The sequence below is a fragment of the Lampris incognitus genome, chromosome 13, assembly GCF_029633865.1.
Source record: "Lampris incognitus isolate fLamInc1 chromosome 13, fLamInc1.hap2, whole genome shotgun sequence".
Lineage (NCBI taxonomy): Eukaryota > Metazoa > Chordata > Actinopteri > Lampriformes > Lampridae > Lampris > Lampris incognitus.
In genome coordinates, this window is record NC_079223.1 from 23830346 (window position 1) to 23852468 (window position 22123).

The 22123-nt window shown below is 42.0% G+C and overlaps 2 protein-coding genes across 2 annotated transcripts; one reads left to right on the plus strand and one right to left on the minus strand.

Annotated features, from left to right (window-relative positions):
* Positions 1-5756: 5756 nt before the first annotated feature.
* On the minus strand, positions 5757-8187 carry mzt1 (mitotic spindle organizing protein 1). The gene is made up of 3 exons (XM_056292184.1): positions 7840-8187; positions 7039-7184; positions 5757-6369 (listed from the first exon to the last, which is right to left on the minus strand). The coding sequence occupies exons 1-3, from the start codon at positions 7889-7891 to the stop codon at positions 6346-6348; spliced, it is 222 nt and encodes a 73-aa protein (XP_056148159.1). The 5' UTR covers positions 7892-8187; the 3' UTR covers positions 5757-6345.
* A 487-nt stretch (positions 8188-8674) lies between these two features.
* Positions 8675-20702, plus strand: bora (bora aurora kinase A activator). Its single transcript, XM_056291412.1, has 11 exons — positions 8675-8824; positions 14574-14680; positions 16066-16111; positions 16204-16285; positions 16793-16837; positions 17402-17458; positions 17571-17824; positions 19138-19294; positions 19461-20023; positions 20292-20429; positions 20682-20702. The coding sequence occupies exons 1-11, from the start codon at positions 8675-8677 to the stop codon at positions 20700-20702; spliced, it is 1620 nt and encodes a 539-aa protein (XP_056147387.1).
* The last annotated feature ends 1421 nt before the right edge of the window (positions 20703-22123 follow it).

Here is a 22123-nt window from a genome sequence, read left to right on the forward strand (position 1 = left end):
GCTGGAGATGCTACTGTCACATTATCATAAAGAGGAGGAGCCTGGACATTTCTTAGAGAGAGAGAGAGAGAGAGAGAGAGAGAGAGAGAGAGAGAGAGAGAGAGAGAGAGAGAGAGAGAGAGAGAGAGAGAGAGAGAGAGAGAGCACCACAGAGGCATTGGACAAACTTTAATCGTATGTAAACACGAAGTGTTGGCCTATTTTAAAGCGCAGCAAAATTATTGCCCGAAGCGCCTTAGAATTAAACAACACACTCTGACACTTGAACTTGGATATTTCATCGGCGGATAACCGTCGGACGATTCGCCTGTGCATATGAACATCTCATCAACGACGAAATATTAATCTCAAATGACTTCCAATCCGGAGAGGAGGGCGAACAAAATTTAAAAAAAAAAAACACATTCGCCTGAAAAATAGTGAGAGAAAAGAAGGGGCAATAACCTTGACATGACAAATTGCCCCTGTTACCTGTTCCTTGTACCTCTCTCTCATCCATTTCTCTCCTTCACACACACACACACACACACACACACACACACACACACACACACACACACACACACACACACACACACACACACACACACACACACACACCATCTCTCTCTCTCTCTCTCTCTCCCTCTCTCTCTCTCTCTCTCTCTCTCTCTCTCTCTCTCTCTCTCTCTCTCTCTCTCCCATCATTTACATATGGAGCTTACAGTCTTTTCAAAGTGGCTTTCACGGAACATTGTGCTGATAATGATCTCAGTCGCAGGGGGAGAGAGAGACAGATCTCCAGAGACCATCTCACCATAAGACAAGGGGGAAGAGGATAAAACTCCGACTGTACTTCAACTCAAAGGACTTTAACACTCTTTTCCTCCCCCATCCCCCTCTCCCCCAATAAGCCCTCTTGTGTTTTTTAATTGGCAGAAATTAATCTTTGGGATGTAGATGGTAGATTTACATTCATTAAAAGTCAAGAGAGGAAGCCAGGCTTGATGCTAATCAAATCTGCTTAATTATGCTTAACATGAGTATCTCGAGGGGAAGATAGAGAGTGAGAGAGAGAGCGAGAGAGAGCGAGAGAGAGAGACAGAGAGAGCGAGCGCTAGTTCAAACTTTTCACTTTTTGCCTTTGATAACTCCTGCTGAGCATGGCCTTTTCCTTGCCAAATAGAAATGTCATGACTCCTTTTCTCTGCATAGAAAACACATCTATGACAGTCCATCTTAAGCAAAACGGATTTTATGTTTCTAATATGTTTGATAGCTGAGGGGGGGGGGAGTTTCGCTACATCTACCTTGGCCGATAGGTCTTAATCGTTTCGGTGCTGTGACAAACTTTGATGATGTTAAGGCTATTGATACACACACCATTGATGGAAATGTCACATTATCTTACCCTCTGATGATACAAGAGGCTGCAAATGGGCAGAGATGCTGCAAAAGGGCCAACACGGATGAAGCAGGGCAAAATAGCGACGATCCAAAGACCAGTGTTTGATTTTTGATGGAATTAAAGTTGTAATTGTATCTGACATTACTTTTCCTGTCGTTTGAGCTGAAGAGCTGAAGAGCTTGGAGCGCGAGACGTTAAATGAGAACCATTGTCCAGGTTGTCTTTACGGCGCCGCAGAAAGAGAGACCGTTAGGCTGCCTGTAAACTGCAGAGATGGCAGGTTCAATTCTCGCACAGCGACCAAACATGCCCGTCGCTTTCACATTATGCTTGAGCAAGACACCGGACCCCTACCGACTCCCGGACCTGCACCCCCCTCTGCTCAGACCCATCGGGTGATATGAATGCATAGTTGAATGTCAAAGAGTGGTATTCACATGTCATATGGCAAGCATTCTCCCCCAGTTCCTAAAGTGCAGCTCCACCGCAGAGGCTTTACACTTAGGCCAACTTGATCTGCCCAAAAGATCCCTTTTGTAATGGATAAGTGAGTGTTAATGGTCATGAAACAGAGACCCACTCCGGACCCGTTCATTCTAATCGAGACGTGCCTCTCTGGGCCGTAGCCATGGCATGCCCATGGGTTTGAATATAACTGGTGCATTGCTGTAACGCTTTGTTGATTTTCCCTTGCATCGTCACTACCTGGGAACAACTAAAATAGGCAGACGACTAGTTGTCGGTTCCATCTTATTATTGCGAGAGTTTGACTATAAGTCAATGAGTTAATGACGCTCAGTCTGGGATGCTTTTAGAGCTCAGCCTCGCTCCGCTACCCTCGCCACTTTTGGCGACTGAGAAGAAGCGTGAGGAACCATCCTAATGTGTAGAAGGTTAAATCAGCCGATGGAGTGTAAATACCACTCCATCTGTTCTCATTAAAGGAAGGAAAACATACAAATCACTTTGCCGCTTTTAAAAATGCTCCCTGGGGTCATAGGTCATTGTTTGTGTGTGTGTGTGTCTCTGTGGAAGCAAGAGACAGGGCCAAAGGGTATATCATTGTGCTTTGGTATGCAATGGTGTGTGTGCGTGCGTGCGTGCGTGCATGCACGGCCGTGTCTACAGAAAGTCTGAAATGCCACCACCATCTTCATTGCTCAACTCTGCACACGGCTTTAATCTGAATAGACAATCCGTTCCGACAGCCACTGTTATGATTCAAATCAACGGGGAGTGAAGGGTGCGAGCCCTCTGGTGAGCGAGAGACGATGTCATTGTGTTTTGGTATGTGATTAGGTGTCTTTTCATTTGTCCATCGGGGTGTGTGTGTGCGCGCGCGCGCTTGTGTTTATGTGTGCGTGTATGACCAAGATATCACACATACCCTCCACATTACCCTATGATAATATGGATTGATTATGGATATGATAATGAGAGGCCGCTGCAGCGTCGCGACCTTCACAAGGTCTAATTGAAACAAGCATTGGTCCTCCGCAGCACTTATCAAGTCACACAGCACATCATTAATCACAGAGAATACAAGCTGTCACTGTAACACACCCGTGTTCACTCTTTATTTTTCTACACGCGCACGCACGCACGCACGCACATGCATACACGCACACACACACTCCTTCTCCTTCTCTGTCGCCTACACATATACACACATGTAAAAACACACATAATGCAAGCTGTCACCGCAATATGGCTGGCATTGTCTTCTTTTAAGGAAAGTGGACAGCTAGTCCATCCTCCATCTCTATTTTCTGCACAGCAAGTTGCGGGAACGAATATTGGAATTAAACTCCTAAGTACCGGGAAAGGAAAAAAACTCGTCAAAGGAAAGAGGCAAGGTTAAAACATTCAACAAATATGAACAGCTGTTCCTTTTTACCCAGTCTAGTCTTGAGATTGAATTATCTTAACTTGTATTATTACCTGCTTTTATTAGAAGGCCATTTACCAGCTAAATGTGATTCCTATGTCTGATTAACAAAGCATATGGTGCGTTCCGGTTAAACACAACATGTTGTACACTAGTTCGATGCATCAGTGAACCACTTGAATAAACTAATAGGCCCAATATGATATTAGTCATTACATAGTCCAACACACAAAATTCCAATCTGATAAAGAGCGGTTTCATTATCGCGATGGAGAAAACACAAGGGAGTTTGCACGGACTGCGTTGATGCTGTTGCCATCTTTGTTAATTGTTATTCAATTAACTACTTTTGTTAATGAAACCAATTAATACCTTAAAACAAGCGCGCAGATATATGATTACTATGCATCTATGCAGGAGACAGCTAATTACAACTGCAGATCAATCAATTCCAGATTAATCATCTTGGAAAATGTCCAAAAACAACAAAGTCACTAAAAGACTTTTGAAGTTTATCAAACATATTTTGATTGCTACGCCATTATCCTGTCTAATGATCGTTAACGATCCTTTAAATAGTTTATGATCCAATTTCCTTGCTCCGATTTTAATTGGGATCTAAACTGTATAATCTTGGGGTGTAAAAGTGCGCACTGTATTTAATCAGGGGATGGTATGTGGTGGCAAGCTCTGACAAGGTCACCAAGCTCCTCTTAGGTCAAAGGTATTGATGGGTGGCGGTTTACAATGCATATGAGACACCCCCCCCCCAAGGTTTGTGACACCACAAGGCCCATCAAATGCACACAGTCCCAGCACATTAGCGCTAACCACCATCTCACGCAGAAGCGGTCTGTATACTCAACTATATGAGGTATAACCTACTTCTAATCTATTTTACGAGGCGCCTACAATACGTCCACAAACCGGCCTAATTAATAGCGGACAGACATACTGTATACAGGTTAATGGGAGGAACAAGATCTCTTTCTCACATTAATGCAAAAAAAAAAACCCCACCCTCATTCATTAGAATCAGACACTGAATCTTGAGCGTGTAAACACAAAGTATCTTTAGAAGTTTTGTTGTTGAGTCCTGCTCGCCTCTTACGTTTGACCATTGCCCTAATTGAGCGCTCTATTCTTAGATGTTTCATGCATATCCAGCCGTTGATCTCTCAGGACTGTGGGATTTGGGAATATTTTGTTTTTCCGAGATCAAACGAGCAGTGCCAGGGTACAGAGAAGCTATCAAACACAACAAATAAAGAGAAATGTGTCCAGCCCATGTTAGCCCCTTCAAGACCATGATTGCATATAACCTGTCTTTGTAATAAAAAGCATTTTAATGTGGATCACCCAACAACAACAACAACAACAACATATACTAGTCAACACCACCTTTACCCTGCCCCCCCATAGAGGCCAAGGCTTGTTAAGGCTTATAAACTCGCAGGAAGAGCTGCTCCACCGTCTCTGTATGTGTCTTGGCTTTCACAGTGGTGGTGTTGAGGTAAAGATAGACGGTGTGTTAAAGGATCAAAGGACCAGTCCACAGATTTAGACCCAAAGCCTGTTAGTCAGGAGGACAAGACAAAGCAGTAGAAGACAGATCTGCTTACAAAGACATTCTCTTGATCACTCTCGCTCTTCCTCTCTCTCTATGTCTGTGAGGAGTGGGCCGATATGTTGTCAGATGGCTTAAGGGGGGCTCATTTGTAGACATCCGCTGAACTGTACGAGCATATGAACTCAACCACACACACACACACACACAACTGATACAACCCTTCTAAGGGGTAGCCTCTAGCACACATATTGGCTTGTGGAGGAATGTTCTGTGCTCTCAGCATTAACCCTCATCTACAAGATGAATAGACCAATATTTTACAGACCGTAGAGGGAAAAAACAATAAACGCTGCATGCAGTTGGCTACACGGTGGCAGGGATTACAATATGGGACTGATCAAAGCCATTTTTTGGCCAAGTTTGCAGTAGATCCAAATTCTATTATGTGGACTAAGCAGAAAAACAAAGGGCCTTAGATATTGTGTAATGTGTTCAACAGTACATCTTGTTGATATTCCCGAGTAAAATGAACTGACAAAAACATCCTTGTTCTGTCCTTCAGTATCGTGCCGTGTAAAGATTGTGCATGAGATCATTGTTGCACAACCTCCTACTCAAATATTAACTGTCCTCCCTTTGGTATTCTGCCTCTCCAGTGCGACAGGGAGAAGTTTTTATGATGCAAAATAACTAATCAAACTTAAAACACCTCCAGAGAGACACACACACACACACACACACACACACACACACACACACACCATCCTAAAGTGCACTAAAGGGCAAATTACTATTATTAATTATTATTATTATTATCACAATGTTGTACCAGACCTGGACTACAAAAAATTTTTTTTTTTTTTAATTAAAAAAAAGAAAAGAAAAAGAAAGACAACACCACCTGGTGGCTGTTGATTATTCCCTTTTAATTTGGAATACATTTGTCAGTGATGGTCATGGGGGACTGAGGACATGGTAGAATGGGAATTATCAAATTGGAGAACACATGATGCATTCAAAAATCTAATTATAAGACATAAAATATCACTGGAAACTCTAAAGATCCAACACTGTACAGAAATAATAAAAAAAAACCATTGTATTGGGCATCATCATGAGAAGTGAAATAAGTTGAGTAATAATATCAGCCAAACGGAGGATTCGGTTAAATAAGGGCAGGATCTCAAAATCCTCAACAGAGTTTGTAGGCAAAGACAGAGGAAACTTAGAGAAAACCATGGATGGATGCAGAGCCACAGAGGGGTTTTTGTGTGCCATGTTCAAGAGGCCTCGCATTACATATAACAATATCCACCATGTTTATAAACAAACACTCAGGTCCGAGTGAGAGCACAAAACACATAGAAGGTGGCAAGGGAGGCACCAGGAACTTAGGAGGCAATGTAATATGAGCAATCTGATAAAGTGGCAAGCCCTCCAATCAGCAAGAACTGGATGTGATCCATTTCTGACCCAAGCTGAAATGATCAGGTAGCTTCTTCAGTTAGTGCAGTTTTCAGAGGCCTGGAACACAAAAAAAAGAAAGAAAGTGTAAGTTGTCCACAATGCACACATACGCATCAAATGATGCACTTAAATACTAGTAAACCAGCACCTGATTTATTCTTAAATTGCTGCTATGCTGTAATGGTCTGTTTATGCCTGTCTTATTTAGATATTTAATTCAAGACAGCTAAACTGAGAAATGTCATATTTGCAAATTAGAGGAAAATGAAAATGAGTAAGTTCATGAGTCTATAGTGTGATCAAAACACTTATGCGTTAAAGAACTTGTTTAACAGAATTTCATTAATTCCCAGGTTCTTTGTACCAACACCATCATATTTCAATCTACCATTTTGACTTGTTTTCAACAAACTGCATTTCTTTTGTCTGTATTGACGTTTTAGTTGTGTAGGCCCCACTTTTGGAAATGTGCTATCTGGCCGAGCTGTTTTCATTCCCCAAAAAAAGTACAGATCAATGATTATGCATTTAGTCTTTACACTGTAAATAATAAAATAATATTGCTGTAATAAAATTTTCTGAGAGCCATTGTCAAGGCTTAAAGAAATGCTGGAACAGTTCATGAGAACAGGATTTGAAGTGACGTTTTCAACAATTACAATATTCAAAATTCCTTATTTGACAAATAAAATCAGTGGAAACAACAAAGACTCACTGTCTCCATACCTTGAGTGAGTCAGAGGCTTTGCGGAGTTCTTTAATGACAGAGGACAGTGCTTCTGGGTTGATGCCCTGCTCACACAGTCGCACACAGATGGAAAGTGACTCCATGTCCAAACCTGTGTTCAGCAATCTGGAGATCTCCAACAGCACTATTGAATGAAACAAAAGGCGGAGGGGGTTAATTCCTCAATTGTCCAATGACAATTAAAGGCAACAGTTTGACTAATGGAATCCCTATCTAAGCAACATATTTTTGTCATTGATAAGATGGGTATCGAAGCTGGAGAAAAAAGGTCAGGTGATGAAAAGGTCAAAAGTCACTTAGACTCAAGTTAGGACCAACTAACTAAATGAATGAGCAGTTGAATGAATGACAGACGATTACACACATGAGAAAATACATCCAATACATTTGAACAATACTTGAAACACCTAATTTAAGACAATGAGTCATGATTCTACTCAAATTGTTTGAGATCTATGCCACAAAATGATCACGAAATTTGTCATGTAAATGCTATCACTTTTTAGCTCTTCTCCTTGTTTGATTAGGCATTTGAAGCTTGTTTTGCACAATGGCCCATCTGACTTCAACGCATTGTTAAACAAGGGGAAAATGTTGGGCACCAACTGTAATACACACAGTATCTGGCCCATTATTATTTTAGGGTAGAGTTAAATTTATCTCTAGCTAGCCTTAGGTGACCGTCCTCGCGTACCTAGAAAAGTGTTTCTTCTAATAGCTCCAACTGTCCAAATTAGCAATTTAGCTTGGATGTTCTGTCAGTCAAAAATGGCATTTACCGTCCATTGTCTCCCGGACTGCGTTCAGGTTTGTGTTTGACGCACTTGCCATGGCGATGGTGCCTCTTCACACGAAAAGTAAACTAATATGTTAGTTTAGCCAGCGTTGGGTTAGCTAATACTGTTTGCGTTAACCAGATAATTAACGCTAATTGGCGAGACATGCAGAGGTCGCAACCCGTTACCAGACCAACGAGTTACTTTAACCGTTTAAACATATTAACACGATCTGTTTTTTCTCCACCTTTGAACATCATTTGAACGGACTGTCGCCCTTTTGGCATGCTGGTGTACCCGACGCTAGCATGCGTACGTTAGCAAGGAAGTTAGCTTGTTTAAAAGCGACGAGCGGAAACGCAGATGTCAGCAGAAGTGACGTCAAAACGTTTCCATTGGGCCCCAAAGACTTCCTCAACATTTCAATTGGCTCAGTGAGCCTTGAGGGAAAATTGAAATAAACGTTTGAACTCAGTTCTGCTAGCTGCTACCTGGATCAACATTTAGTTGTGCTAGCGGAGACCTTGCTGATCTGTAGTCTTAAGTATCCAAGAACGAAACTCAGCCGGTTGTGGCTTTTGATTTTCACCGCGCTCTCCTAGAGTACGTTTTTGAGGTAGAGAGCAGGGACAAGAAATTATGCTAATTGCTTATGAAAGGTTGTATGCCAGCTAAAAAACAAATGGTAAGCAAAACACAAGCTACTGAATGACTCGTCATTTAACTGCAAGGTATTTTAAAACTGACTGTACAATTTGATGGTACCAAAGGTTTGTTAAGACAGTATTTGAAACTGTTATCTCGCTCATAACCACATTTGTTGTTTTAGCCAGCTGAAATGGGGGACCATGTCGAGCCACAAATCACACCAGAGACCCCAGGAAGACCTTCCATAAGGAACCCTTTTGAGAGTCCCAGTGACTACCACCATCTCCATGAACCTCTGGTTCCAAGCCCCTCCGTCTTCAAGTCCAAGCCTAATAAAGCGGTAGGTTTGAATACAATCACCCAACACAATTACACTGCAGTAAACTGAACAACTCGCTGGATAATTCTTATCCATTCCATCATATTAAAGGAACTGTGTAATTTTTCCGCTTTCCTGACGCGTTCTATGACAAGTAAATATTAAGTGGGGTTGCTGGGTGGTAGTGATTGAAACAATCAGAGTCAGATTTATTGGCCAAGTGTGCCTATGCACACGAGGAATTTGACTCCGGTTCACAGCAGCGTCTAGCACTTACAGACTCACAAAAAAAAGACAAGAAATAAATGGTACAACAGCAGGACATTGGAGGCAAGCATGCATGCACAACAGGTATGTCACTATTATACAGTTTGGTTATGGTTTAGTAATCAACGAACTATGCCCATACCATATTTCTTATATACTATATTGTCCATACACTATACTATATACCATATCACAACTCCATGAGCCATCATGCCCATATACAATGCTATATAATCCAACTATATTACACCACCACTACTACTACTACTACTACTACTACTACTACTACTATTTTCGGCTGCTCCCGTTAGGGGTCGCCACAGTGGGTCATCTGTTTCTATCTCTTTCTGTCGTCTGCATCTTCCCCTGTCACACCAGCCACCTGCATGTTCTCTCTCACCACATCCATAAACCTCCTCTTTGGCCTTCCTCTTCCCTGGCAGCTTCATATTCAGCATCCTTCTCCCAATATACCCAGTATCTCTCCTCCACACATGTCCAAGCCATCTCAAGCTTGCCTCTCTTGCTTTATCTCCAAACCGTCCAACCTGAGCTACCCCTCTAATATACTCCTTCCTAATCCTGTCCTTCTTTGTCACTCCCAATGAAAATCTTAGCATCTTCAACTCTGCCCCCTCCAGCTCTGCCTCCTGTCTTTTCGTCAGTGCCACTGTCTCCAAACCATGTAACATAGCTGGTCTCACAACCATCTTGTAAAACCTACCTTTAACTCTTGCTCGTACCCTTCTGTCACAAAGCACTCCTGACACTCTTCTCCACCCACTCCACCCTACCTGCATGCTCTTCTTCACCTCTCTTCTGCACTCCCCGTTACTTTGGACAGTTGACCCCAAGTATTTAAATTCATACACCTTTGTCACCTCTACTCATTGCATCCTCACCATTCCACTGTCCTCTCTCTCATTCACGCATATGTATTCCGTCTTGCTCCTACTGACTTTCATTTCGCCTGCTCTCCTGTGCATACCTCCACCTCTCCAGGCTCTCCTCAACCTGCATCCTACTCTTGCTACAGGTTACAATGTCATCCGCAAACATCATAGTCCATGGAGACTCCTGCCTGATCTCTCAGAATATAGGGGTTGAAGAGGTCTGATAGATACTGGAGGGTATGGCCATGGAGAGATTTATAGTTGAGGAGGAGGGTTTTATAAGAAATGCGGGATTTGACCGGGAGCCATTGAAGGTGGAAAAGGGTGGGAGTGATATGTTGCCAGGGCTTGGTGTGGGTGAGCCCCCTGGCAGCTGAATTCTGCACATACTGAAGCCTGTCTAGGGCTTTGCTAGCGGTAGAGGCTAGTTCCCATCGATGCAGAGAACGGTCAACTGAGCATGCGCAAGTACTCGTTGCCTCCGTTGTTTGGGTAGGTTAAGGTTAGGGCGGGGTTAGGCTAAAGTTGGCTAATCAGACGCAGAGTAGGGGTGGGTCTTCCTAGAATCCTAGCGCCTGGATGCTATGCGGGGCGTGTGGGGGCATGGTAGAGGCATTTCGCGCATGCTCAGTTGACCGTTCTCTACTCCATTTCCGTTCTCTGCATCGATGGGAACTAGCCTCTACCCTTTGCTAGCTACCCCAGACAGGACTCTAATGCAGTAATCCAGATGTGAGGTGATGAAGGCATGGATGAGGGTCTCTGCCACTGAGTCTGAGAGTAATGGCCGGAGTCTGGAGATGTTTATGAGGTGAAAGAAAGCAGATTTGGTGACAGATTTTGACGTGTGACTGGAATGAGAGGGTGGAGTCTAGAATGACACCAAGGTTACAGACTTCTGAAAAGCAGTAAAAATAAAAACAGTATAAATAAATAAAATCAAATGTCAAACATCTGTAAAGCTTTCATAAAAAGAAAAGTTTTAAGACGAGATTTAAAAGAAGCTGGAAACTTGGTTAATCTTAGTTCAACAGGAAGAGAGTTCCATAGTGTGGGGGTTCTAACAGCAAAAGCCCAATCATCCTTTGTGACAAACCGAGGCCTAGGAATAACCAGCAGGGCTCCATCTGCGGATATTAATGGTCAAGAGGGTGTATACCAGGTCAATAAGTCAGAAATGTATGTAGGAACAAGACCATTTAAAGCCTTAAAAGTGAGCAATAGAATTTTAAAATCAATTTGAAATATAACAAGGGAGGCAAACACAGGAGTGATATGGCAATGCCTCTTTTTCCCAGGATTGAGTCAAGCAGCGGCGTTTTGTACCAACTGCAGATAGTGGAGGGAGCCCTTGCTGATACCCGAGTAAAGTACATTACAATAGTCAAGCCGAGAATAGATAAAAGCATGTACAACTTTTTGCAGATCGGCAACTGATAAAAATTGCCTAATTTTGGATATTAGCTTGAGCTGGAGAAAGCATGACTGAACAACATGTTTGATTTGATTATGAGAACCGAGGTTAGCATCAAATATTACCCCAGGATTTCTAGCAGCCTGCTTAAGACTACCTGACAGACCACCAAGATTAGCAACAAAAGGGCTGATGGAATTTTCGGGACCGAACCGAATGACCTCAGACTTACCATTAAATTTGAGAAAATTTTCAGACATCCAGGATTTAATGCCAGAGGCAAGTTGTGAGATTTGCTAAGGCGCTAGGATCTTTGGATTTTAGTGGTATGTATAAGTGATTGTTGTCAGCATGAAAATGGTAAAGCACATTGTGATTTTGAATGACCTGGCCAAGGGGCAGCATGTATAAAGAAAAGAGAAGGGGGGCCAAGAACTGAGTTTGAGGGACACCACAACCCAACTGAGCCATCGAGGAAGTAGAGTTACCCAGAACAACAGAAAAAGTTCTGTTGGTGAGGTAAGAGCGTAATAAGCTGAGAGCCAAGCCCTTGATGCCAACCCAAGTCTCTAAGTGATGTAAGAGGATGTTGTGATTGACTGTGTCAAAGGCAGCACTTAAGTCTAAAAGAACTAAAATCGAGCAGTCACCCCAGTCAGCAGTAGGTCATTCGTGACCTTACTAGAGCTGTCTCGGTACTATGAAGTAGTCTAAAACCAGACTGTAAACTGTTAAAAACACTATTAGTGTTCGTAAAAGAAATCAATTGACATAAAATTACCCTCTCCAGAACCTTAGATATAAAGACAATGTGTCCATTATTGCACCATGCTGTTAAGTGTTAATGAGAGAGATGGCCTGTGGGAAAAATGCTCCTATGCCTGGTGGTTTTGGTGCACATCCCTCTGTAGCGCTTGCCAGAGGGTAGGAGTTCAAAGGAAGCAAAGGAAAGAACTTGCAGCCCTCCATTCCCTAGATCTCTGACTTAAACACACGCAAACACACACATACATATATATGTGTGTGTCTATATATATATATATATATACATACATCAGAGCAGCTGATTAGTGAGAGACGCATGAAACAGGCCTGTACTACAATATATTAAAATCTTTTTTCCTGTATCCGTGTTGATATTCCGCTCTTAATTAGTTGAGCACTCACAACACCATTGACGGTTTCGGAAAGAAACTATATATGTACACTACCGTTCAAAAGTTTGGGATCACATTGAAATGTCCATATTTTTGAAGGAAAAGCACTGTACTGTTCAATGAAGATAACTTTAAACTAGTCTTAACTTTAAAGAAATACACTCTATACATTGCTAATGTGGTAAATGACTATTCTAGCTGCAAATGTCTGGTTTTTGGTGCAATATCTACATAGGTGTATAGAGGCCCATTTCAAGCAACTATCACTCCAGTGTTCTAATGGTACAATGTGTTTGCTCATTGGCTCAGAAGGCTAATTGATGATTAGAAAACCCTTGTGCAATCATGTTCACACATCTGAAAACAGTTTAGCTCGTTACAGAAGCTACAAAACCGACCTTCCTTTGAGCAGATTGAGTTTCTGGAGCATCACATTTGTGGGGTCAATTAAACGCTCAAAATGGCCAGAAAAAGAGAACTTTCATCTGAAACTCGACAGTCTATTCTTGTTCTTAGAAATGAAGGCTATTCCATGCGAGAAATTGCTAAGAAATTGAAGATTTCCTACACCGGTGTGTACTACTCCCTTCAGAGGACAGCACAAACAGGCTCTAACCAGAGTAGAAAAAGAAGTGGGAGGCCGCGTTGCACAACTGAGCAAGAAGATAAGTACATTAGAGTCTCTAGTTTGAGAAACAGACGCCTCACAGGTCCCCAACTGGCATCTTCATTAAATAGTACCCGCAAAACACCAGTGTCAACATCTACAGTGAAGAGGCGGCTGCGGGATTCTGGGCTTCAGGGCAGAGTGGCAAAGAAAAAGCCATATCTGAGACTGACCAATAAAAGAAAAAGATTAAGATGGGCAAAAGAACACAGACATTGGACAGAGGAAGACTGGAAAAAAGTGTTGTGGACGGATGAATCCAAGTTTGAGGTGTTTGGATCACAAAGAAGAACGTTTGTGAGACGCAGAACAAATGAAAAGATGCTGGAAGAATGCCTGACGCCATCTGTTAAGCATGGTGGAGGTAATGTGATGGTCTGGGGTTGCTTTGGTGCTGGTAAGGTGGGAGATTTGTACAGGGTAAAAGGGATTCTGAATAAGGAAGGCTATCACTCCATTTTGCAACGCCATGCCATACCCAGTGGACAGCGCTTGATTGGAGCCAATTTCATCCTACAACAGGACAATGACCCTAAACACACCTCCAAATTGTGCAAGAACTATTTAGAGCAGAAGCAGGCAGCTGGTATTCTATCGGCAATGGAGTGGCCAGCGCAGTCACCAGATCTGAACCCCATTGAGCTGTTGTGGGAGCAGCGTGACCGTATGGTACGCAAGAAGTGCCCATCCAACCAATCCAACTTGTGGGAGCTGCTTCTGGAAGCGTGGGGTGCAATTTCTCCAGATTACCTCAACAAATTAACAGCTAGAATGCCAAAGGTCTGCAATGCTGTAATTGCTGCAAATGGAGGATTCTTTGACGAAAGCAAAGTTTGATGTAAAAAAAATCTTATTTCAAATACAAATCATTATTTCTAACCTTGTCAATGTCTTGACTCTATTTTCTATTCATTTCACAACATATGGTGGTGAATAAGTGTGACTTTTCATGGAAAACACAAAATTGTTTGGGTGATCCCAAACTTTTGAACGGTAGTGTGTATATATATATATATATATATATATATATATATATATATATATATATATCTCCATCCATCCATCCATTATCTGAACTGCTTTAAATATAAAACGATTTCTGTTTAAATTTGCTTGTCTTGACTGTTTTGATTTGTGTTTGTTATTCACCTGAGTGATAGTAATCGGTGCTCCTGATTTTAAAGTAAAAATTACACAACAGCCTTTTTTATGAAACAAAAGTTCTTTGAGACTCACACATTTGGTCACACACCTTTGTGATTAAAAAAAAAAAACCCATTAATTTCACAATAATTTAAATATCTGAAATAACTATTTGGTCTGGCTCTCATTCTCTTACCTTCCCTCCAACCAACTTGTGCTTTTGCTGTAGACCCCTGCCAAGTTCAACTGGTCCATTGATGAGATGGCCAGTTTACTGCCAGTACACATAGACCCAGAGGACATTCAACGGCAGTCCCTGTACCTCAGCCAGACAAGGTATGTGGTTTTTGTGGGCATACTGCTAATAGATTAGATTTAAAAAAAAAAAAAACCTTTCATGTTTCTTGTAGGGGAATTAATTTACTGTGGTAGCAAAAGAAGAGAAGAAATGGGTGTCCAGATAGCGTAGCGGTCTATTCCGTTAGCTACCAACACGGGGATCGTCGGTTCGAATCCCTGTGTTACCTCTGGCTTGGTCGGGCGTCCCTACAGACACAATTGGCCGTGTCTGCGAGTGGGAAGCTGGATGTGGGCAGCTGGATCTGGGTATGTGTCCTGGTCACTGCACTAGCGCCTCCTATGGTTGGTCAGGGCGTCTGTTCGAGGGGGAAATAATGTGATCCTGCCACGCACTATGTCCCCCTGGAGAAACTCCTCACTGTCAGGTGAAAAGAAGCGGCTGGCGACTCCACATGTATCGGAGGAGACATGTAGTAGTCTGCAGCTCTCCCCAGATTGGCAGAGGTGGAGCAGCAACCGGGACGGCTTGGAAGAATGGGGTAATTGCCCGAATAAAATTGGGGGGAAAAGGGGGAAAATGTTTTAAAAAAGAAAGAAAGAAAGAGAAGAAAACGAAAGCCATTTTATTTTGTCATTGTACACGTTACAGTGAAATGTGTTCTCTCCATTTAACCCATCCTATTGTATAGGAGCAGTGGGCAGCCACAGCGCCTAGGGACCAACTCCAGCTCTTTTTCCATTGCCTTGGTCAGGGACACAGATAGGAGTATTAACCCTAACATGCATGTCTCTTTGATGGTGGAAAGAGACCGGAGCACTTGAAGGAAACCCACACAGACACGGGGAGAACATGCAAACTCTACACAGAAAGGACCTGGGATGGCCTAGGGTTCGAACCCAGGACCTTCTTGTTATGAGGCAACAGTGCTAACCACTGGGCCACTGTGCTTCCCAGTGATGAAACAATGAGATCTGTTTTAAGTAATAAAAACTATGGGTATATGAATTATGAAATAAATAAAAAAAATGCGATAATGTTAGGGTCCAAGGACACGATCTTGTATTGCTGTAAAGCCCCCTGAGGCAAATGTGTGATCTTGGGCTGACTTTACTTGATAAGATTGTATTCTGACTTTCCTAGGGACATCCATGCCTGCATAGGTTTAAATCCTAGCTCAGGCTATGGCAATGGGTTCCAGTCTTCCAGGACCTTGTGTACTGCTTGTTTTCTGTTCTGCCATGTAGTTAGTTATGTTTACTTGTTGCACTTGATCTAAAGCCTCCTTGGTTGATGATTGTAATTCCTGGTTGAATTGAGTGAAAGGTGGACAGAGAAAGTAAGTTGTGCTGAGAGTTACTTTGAACAACAAAGGATACGGTGTTTGATGGGTGGTTAACATTCTTTTCTTTGAAACATCCAGGATAGATTTTGAGGTTGAGGAGAAATGTCAGACTGCTATTGAAAAGGTATGTCGGCAATTAATAACATTAGTCGATTATGCTAATGACATTTTACTCAATGCACAATTTTAACTTTTTCTCTCTTTTTAATCATTAAGTTTTTCACCAAAGAAGCCATAGTCCCATCACCTTGGGCTAACACAGCCACCCAAATACCCACTCAGAGTCATAATAACAAAAGTAAGTGAAGTAATACGCATTATGGTCAGATTTACATTTTTCATTGTATATATTACTGTTTCTGTTGAAGCTATTATCATGAGGACTTTTGTGCAAGCAAAAAATGTTACTTTTGCACTTTTTAGACAACAGCTAATGTGTGAATATCCACATTTTATGTCTGCACTTCACAATGCGATGCACTTTTTGCACTTTGTCTGTTACTGCACTATAATGAGTGTATTTTTATGTGGCAGCCTTTATGTCCAAGACAAATTTCCATAGAGAAAGTAATCTTGAAATCAAGAATGCTTTTGTGGTTGCTCATTTTAGTTGTTAGTTGGGTTTGACTTTCTCGTGTAAAATGGTACAATGCATTAGCATTTTTACTTTTTCACCATAATAATAATTAGATAAAAATGATATTCACAGTTGCTAGGATTGTGACTTTAACATTTTGATTTTCACATGTTGTATACCTTATTCAAAATGCAATATTTCTGCTCCCCTGTTGTGTGCTGCTTTCAGGTCCCATGTCACCAGTGATAACTGAGGAGCCTGGGAAATTCTCTGGTTGGTATTCTTCTTTGAGACAATATAGCCTGCTAATAGGATTGCTATTCTCTATATAAAGTGTGTCCGGAGGTCCTTAAAAAGTCTTAATTTGTCTTCAATTCAAGTACACAAATAAAAGGCCCTAATATGTATTTGAATGTCTTAAGTCTTAAACATTTAATTAAGCAACATGATGTCAGTTAGGAAATGCTTGATTTGAATTTGGATGTGGCTGAATCACTGATGGTATTGAAAACCATTAGTGAAAGGCACGGTGAGCTCTCCTCACAAACTTGTTTAAAAATAGAAGATATAGTAGTATAACTTTAATTTATGAAATCAAAGTGGTGTTATTTTTCCTTTACAGTTGAATAAACAAGACAAATTCTCTCTTTCAAATTAGTTTTTTTTTTTTTCCCCCGGATGATTTTGTTTTTGGTATAACCTTGCTGCAAATTTGGCCTTATTTTTCACTTGAAGTTGCATGAAAAAGGTCTTAATAAGAAGTAAATCTGAGGTCAGGACACCTGTAGACAGTGTACAAGAACCCATTTTCCTTCTCTTGCTATGTGTATGTTGCAGTTGCCTGTCAGACTGCCCTTTCATTACCAGTGACTTTTGATTTGGAGAAGATAGTGGGTGAGCATTTATTAAAGGGGTTCACACAATGAAAGAGTCCAGTGTATCCTTATGCAGTATGCTGCTACCAGAGACTGATGTCTGTGTCCTGCTGTTTCTTCACACCCCTCAGGAGAATATTATCATCTTGAAGAAGTGTGCGACGCTGTTCAGGAAAGCTTCAGCTCCTCCTCCCTGAGGCGAAAGCTTTTCCTGGATGGCCAGGCCAGCAGTGACTCTGAGAACTTTAGCCCCGAGAGAGGCCATTGCAGGAAGCAGGAGCTTCTACTGGGTGTAGGAGGGAGAGCAGTGGCTGAGGTAGACACTCCAGCCTCTATCTTTTCCTCCCCTGTGTCCTGTCCCAGGGTGGCACCAACACCTTCTACGGTAAATAGAGCTCTGTAAATTCTTTTTCATTGAAATTGATTTAAATTCCCTACTTGGGGGCGTTCAGGTGGCGTGGCGGTCTATTCTGTTGCTTACGAACACAGGGATCATGGGTTCGAATCCCTGGGTTACCTCTGGCTTGGTTGGGTGTCCCTACAGACACAACTGGCCGTGTCTGCGAATGGGAAGCCAGATGTGGCTATGTGTCCTGGTCGTTGCATTAGCACCTCCTCTGGTCGGTTGGGGCGCCTGTTCAGGGGGAGGGGGAACTGGGGGAAATAGCATGATCCTCTCACGCGCTACGTCCCCCTGGAGAAACTCCTCACTGTCAGGCGAAAAGAAGCGGCTGACTACTCCACATGTATCGGAGGAGGCATGTGGTAGTCTGCAGCCCTCCTCGGATCAGCAAAGCGGGTGGAGCAGCGACCGGGATGGCTAGGAAAATAGGGTAATTGGCCAAGTACAATTGGGGAGGAAAAAGGGGGGAACCCCCCCACCCCCCAAAAAAATTCCCTACTTGGAAGTGTACTGTTAACATCATTCAAATGCCAGTGCATATTGATATGCAAGCATGCCATGCCAAAATAGCCACACATTTATTTGATGCTATTGGAATATAAGCTAAATGGAAACACGGAAGGCCTTTAACAGTGATTTGAAAGTCTCCCTCTGGGTTAATAATATTCAATTGTAATTTAGATACAAAAAATGACTTTTATTTACATTAAGGGATTTTTTTTTTGTTGCCGTCGATCAGACTAAGTAAACAGATTTAAGACATTGCTTTGGGCTCTGGTCACTTGATGAGTATTTGTCATTTTTTACATTTTATGCAGTAAATGATGAATCGAAAATGTAATTGATAGATTAATCAATAATGAAAGTAATAGTTACAGCCCTAATGGCACTCAACATGATCAATTAATAGTAATACTAGCTGTCCTATGCAGTATTATGATGAGTGTGCTGTGCTGGCCTGTCGGTGATTTCTCAAAGCTGAGCTTTATTCACTGAAGCACTGAAATGCTCATGACCTTTGACAGCAGCCAGAACAAGGAAAGTGTGAGAGATTTGGGTTAACTGAGCAGGTTTTAATGATTTACCATTCAGGGATGTTAATGAGCAAGGAGTGCAAACATCAAGTTTACAAAAGTTGCATATCAAATCTCCAGGAAAATAGTAACATTTAAAAATCTTTGTTCAGTTCTTGGATCTCCTGTTGTCAACTCAGTAGTTATCTCAGACTTCAGTGTCTCAGTTTAAAGTAATTTTTTTTAAAAAATTGAGATTATTTTCAATTCTCTGTACCACAGGGGCAGTTTTCATCCAGTCCCATCCAGCAGGGGTATTTCCGTGACCACAGCATGGGCAGCATAACCAGCCCTGTGTTCCCTGATAGGTCGTCTCCTGCCTGCTTTGCTTCCCCTGCTTTTTCTCCTGTTGGTTCACAAGCAACACGCACACCCCTAGGTAGGCCATTTTTTTGCAATTCATATCAAAACATTTCTTATAACCTAGAAATACGTTAACTGTGATTACTGGCATAACTAAAACTCTTGCTATTGTCTATGTCAATTTTCTCATTACCACCAAATGTAAGATTTCTCCTCTATATTTATCCCTCTCCTTTCATTAGGGGAGAGGAAACAGCTGAGTCATTTGACTCCAGATGGTGTCAGTCTTCCTCTAGACATGGATGTCAGCTCCTGCACTGTGAGCCCTTATGTCGAGGGCTGTTCTCCCATTCTTAGCTGCTCCCCACACCATCTCCACTCCAACAGCCATTCTTTACACAATGCCAAGCCCAGGTTCAGGGCTCGATACTGGGTTTCTCCTCCCCTCATCTCCCCAATTCTCAACCCTAAGCTCCATGACGATCAGGAAGATGAGGACCAGCTCCTCTCTGCTTGTCCCCACTCTAATTACCCCAGTAACGCCAATCCACGACTTGGCTGGGACAGACATAATGAAGGAGTGGCCCGAGATCATTTGGAACCTGTGACTGAGGAGGGGACGGAGACCCAGACAGAGGGGAAGTTAGAGGATATTGGTGAGGAGGAGGAAGAGGGGGACACTGGCAGGCCTTCACTTCACTTGACCAGTTCTCATGTGGTAAATGCATCATCACCAGAGAGCTCTCGGATGTTTTTGTCTTTGTTGGCTGATGGAAGCAGCATACGGCCAGACTCTAGTATCCAGGTGTGTAAAGGGGTGGTCGACCAGGATCTGCTTTTGGCTTTTAATGTAGCCTATTATTATAAATTTAAAAACATAATTATTCTCCAAATTCTTGTGGAAAATGGATTTAATTTTTATTTTTGGCTCTCGTATGTTTTCACCCGAATCAATGGCTTTGACCAAACTTTTGCCCCATGGCCCAGAAACAGTAACTGTCCATCTTATTAAAAAAACCACAAAAAACCCCTATTTTTTATGAACTGACTGGTGTGTATGTATGTCTTCATAGGTGGATAGTGGGTACACAACTTCGGTGGGCACTGCCAGTCTTATGGACGGCCTCAGTTCAGACTGTCTCAGCAAGGAGTCTCTCAGTTCAAACCCAACAGATGATGCCTTCTTGTTCGCTAGGCACACTAAAACTAAGGTAATTTAGCCCCCCCCCCCCCTCACACACAGTGTTATGAAAATGACTTATTGAATGTTTCTCTACATCGAAAGGCAAAGGTCATTGTCAGTAATGCTTAGAAAAAGAACCATACACACTTTGTTTTGCTCATTCGACTGTAGATCAAGTTTAAATTACACTATGTTGCACACACAAACACCCTGTACACAGCTTTGAGAGCTTTGGAATTATGCCCAGCTTTAGTTTTTAAAGAAAATCTCTATCTTCCAGGTGCTTTACCCTCTCCACTGAGTCTGCTGCACTGACGGGGAAGTCCTCTACCACTGAAGCCCCAACATATTTATTTGTATGCCGTGAAATTCATGTTTACATTATGTTTGGGAGCAAGCCTGTCAAAATGATTTGGTTTGGTGTTGAGCCAGGCTTTAACCAAACTGAGGTTTATTATGCTATGCTTGTTTATACTTTGACCATAATGGTTGGTAGGTTTTGGCAACTCATTTTTGGGGGTTGTCGGGCTGCCATATCTACCAGCTAAGGGAAGGGAGGACTTTTTTTTTTTTTTAAACTTTCCCACTCAGAGCATTAACAAGCATCAGAAACTGTAGGAGGGACGATGTCAAGATCTATCACATGTCAGTGCAGTTAAGTTTGCCCGTTGTAATTATGACCATTTTTTTAAGATCAACGCCTCTTGAGACCTGAGGCTCATATATACTAGTGTGAATAAAAGTGAAGAGAATTTTTTGTTTTTTTGGATAAGTCATTAATGAACTGAGCATGTACAACAGTTACCTCCTTGAATGCTGTAATGATTAACAAAACCATTTGCTTTTTACATTGGTGCCAACAGGTAGAACAGACTGAAATGCTAACTTTCAATCAATAAATTTGTAGTGTATTTATATGCTCTTCTAAACCAGTTAATTATCGATATCAAGGCGTGTCATCCTCTTCCCCAAAAAAAAACAAAAACGTGAAACCAGCCATAATAATTTGCTTTGTGAGCAGAAAAAAAAACGCTACTGCTGAAGCAGGGAAGAAAGCTGAAAGACACCAATGTGTATCTCAATGAGCACCTGACAAAGAAAAATGCGGACATCGCCAGACAGGCATGCATCTTGAGGAAACAAAACAGGATTCAATCAACATGGACAACAAACTAAAGTATTCATAAAACTGAATGGATCATCAGAGGAAGCGCAAGTGCGGGCCATCAAAGACATTGCAGAGCTGGACAAGTATCAGAGATGACAACCCATGGAGAACAGCAAAGATAATAATTCTGACACCCATGACAAGCCTCCTTGACACATGTCGTTCATCTCCAACTGGAGATATTAACCAACAAGTACTGATCTCTGAATATGAAACAGTTGTTGGACTGAAAATCTTTGAATTCACTGAACATAAAGGACATGATATAGGGAATGATACTGAGAACCGTTTCTACATCAACACACAGCCATTGTGAATACTATACTGAGGAACAGTTTAACATACTACCCTGGGGCTTGAACCCCAGACCTTATTGCTGTGAAGCCACCGTGCTAACCACTGTGCTGCCAGGGATATATTCTACAAATAGGAATCAAAAAAAGGGTGGAGGGCTTGCTTTATACATTGACAAAAACTATAATTGTAAATCTATCAAAAGTATGTCACAAGTAGTAGACAATATCATGGAATGCATTACTGCAGAAATAGAAAAA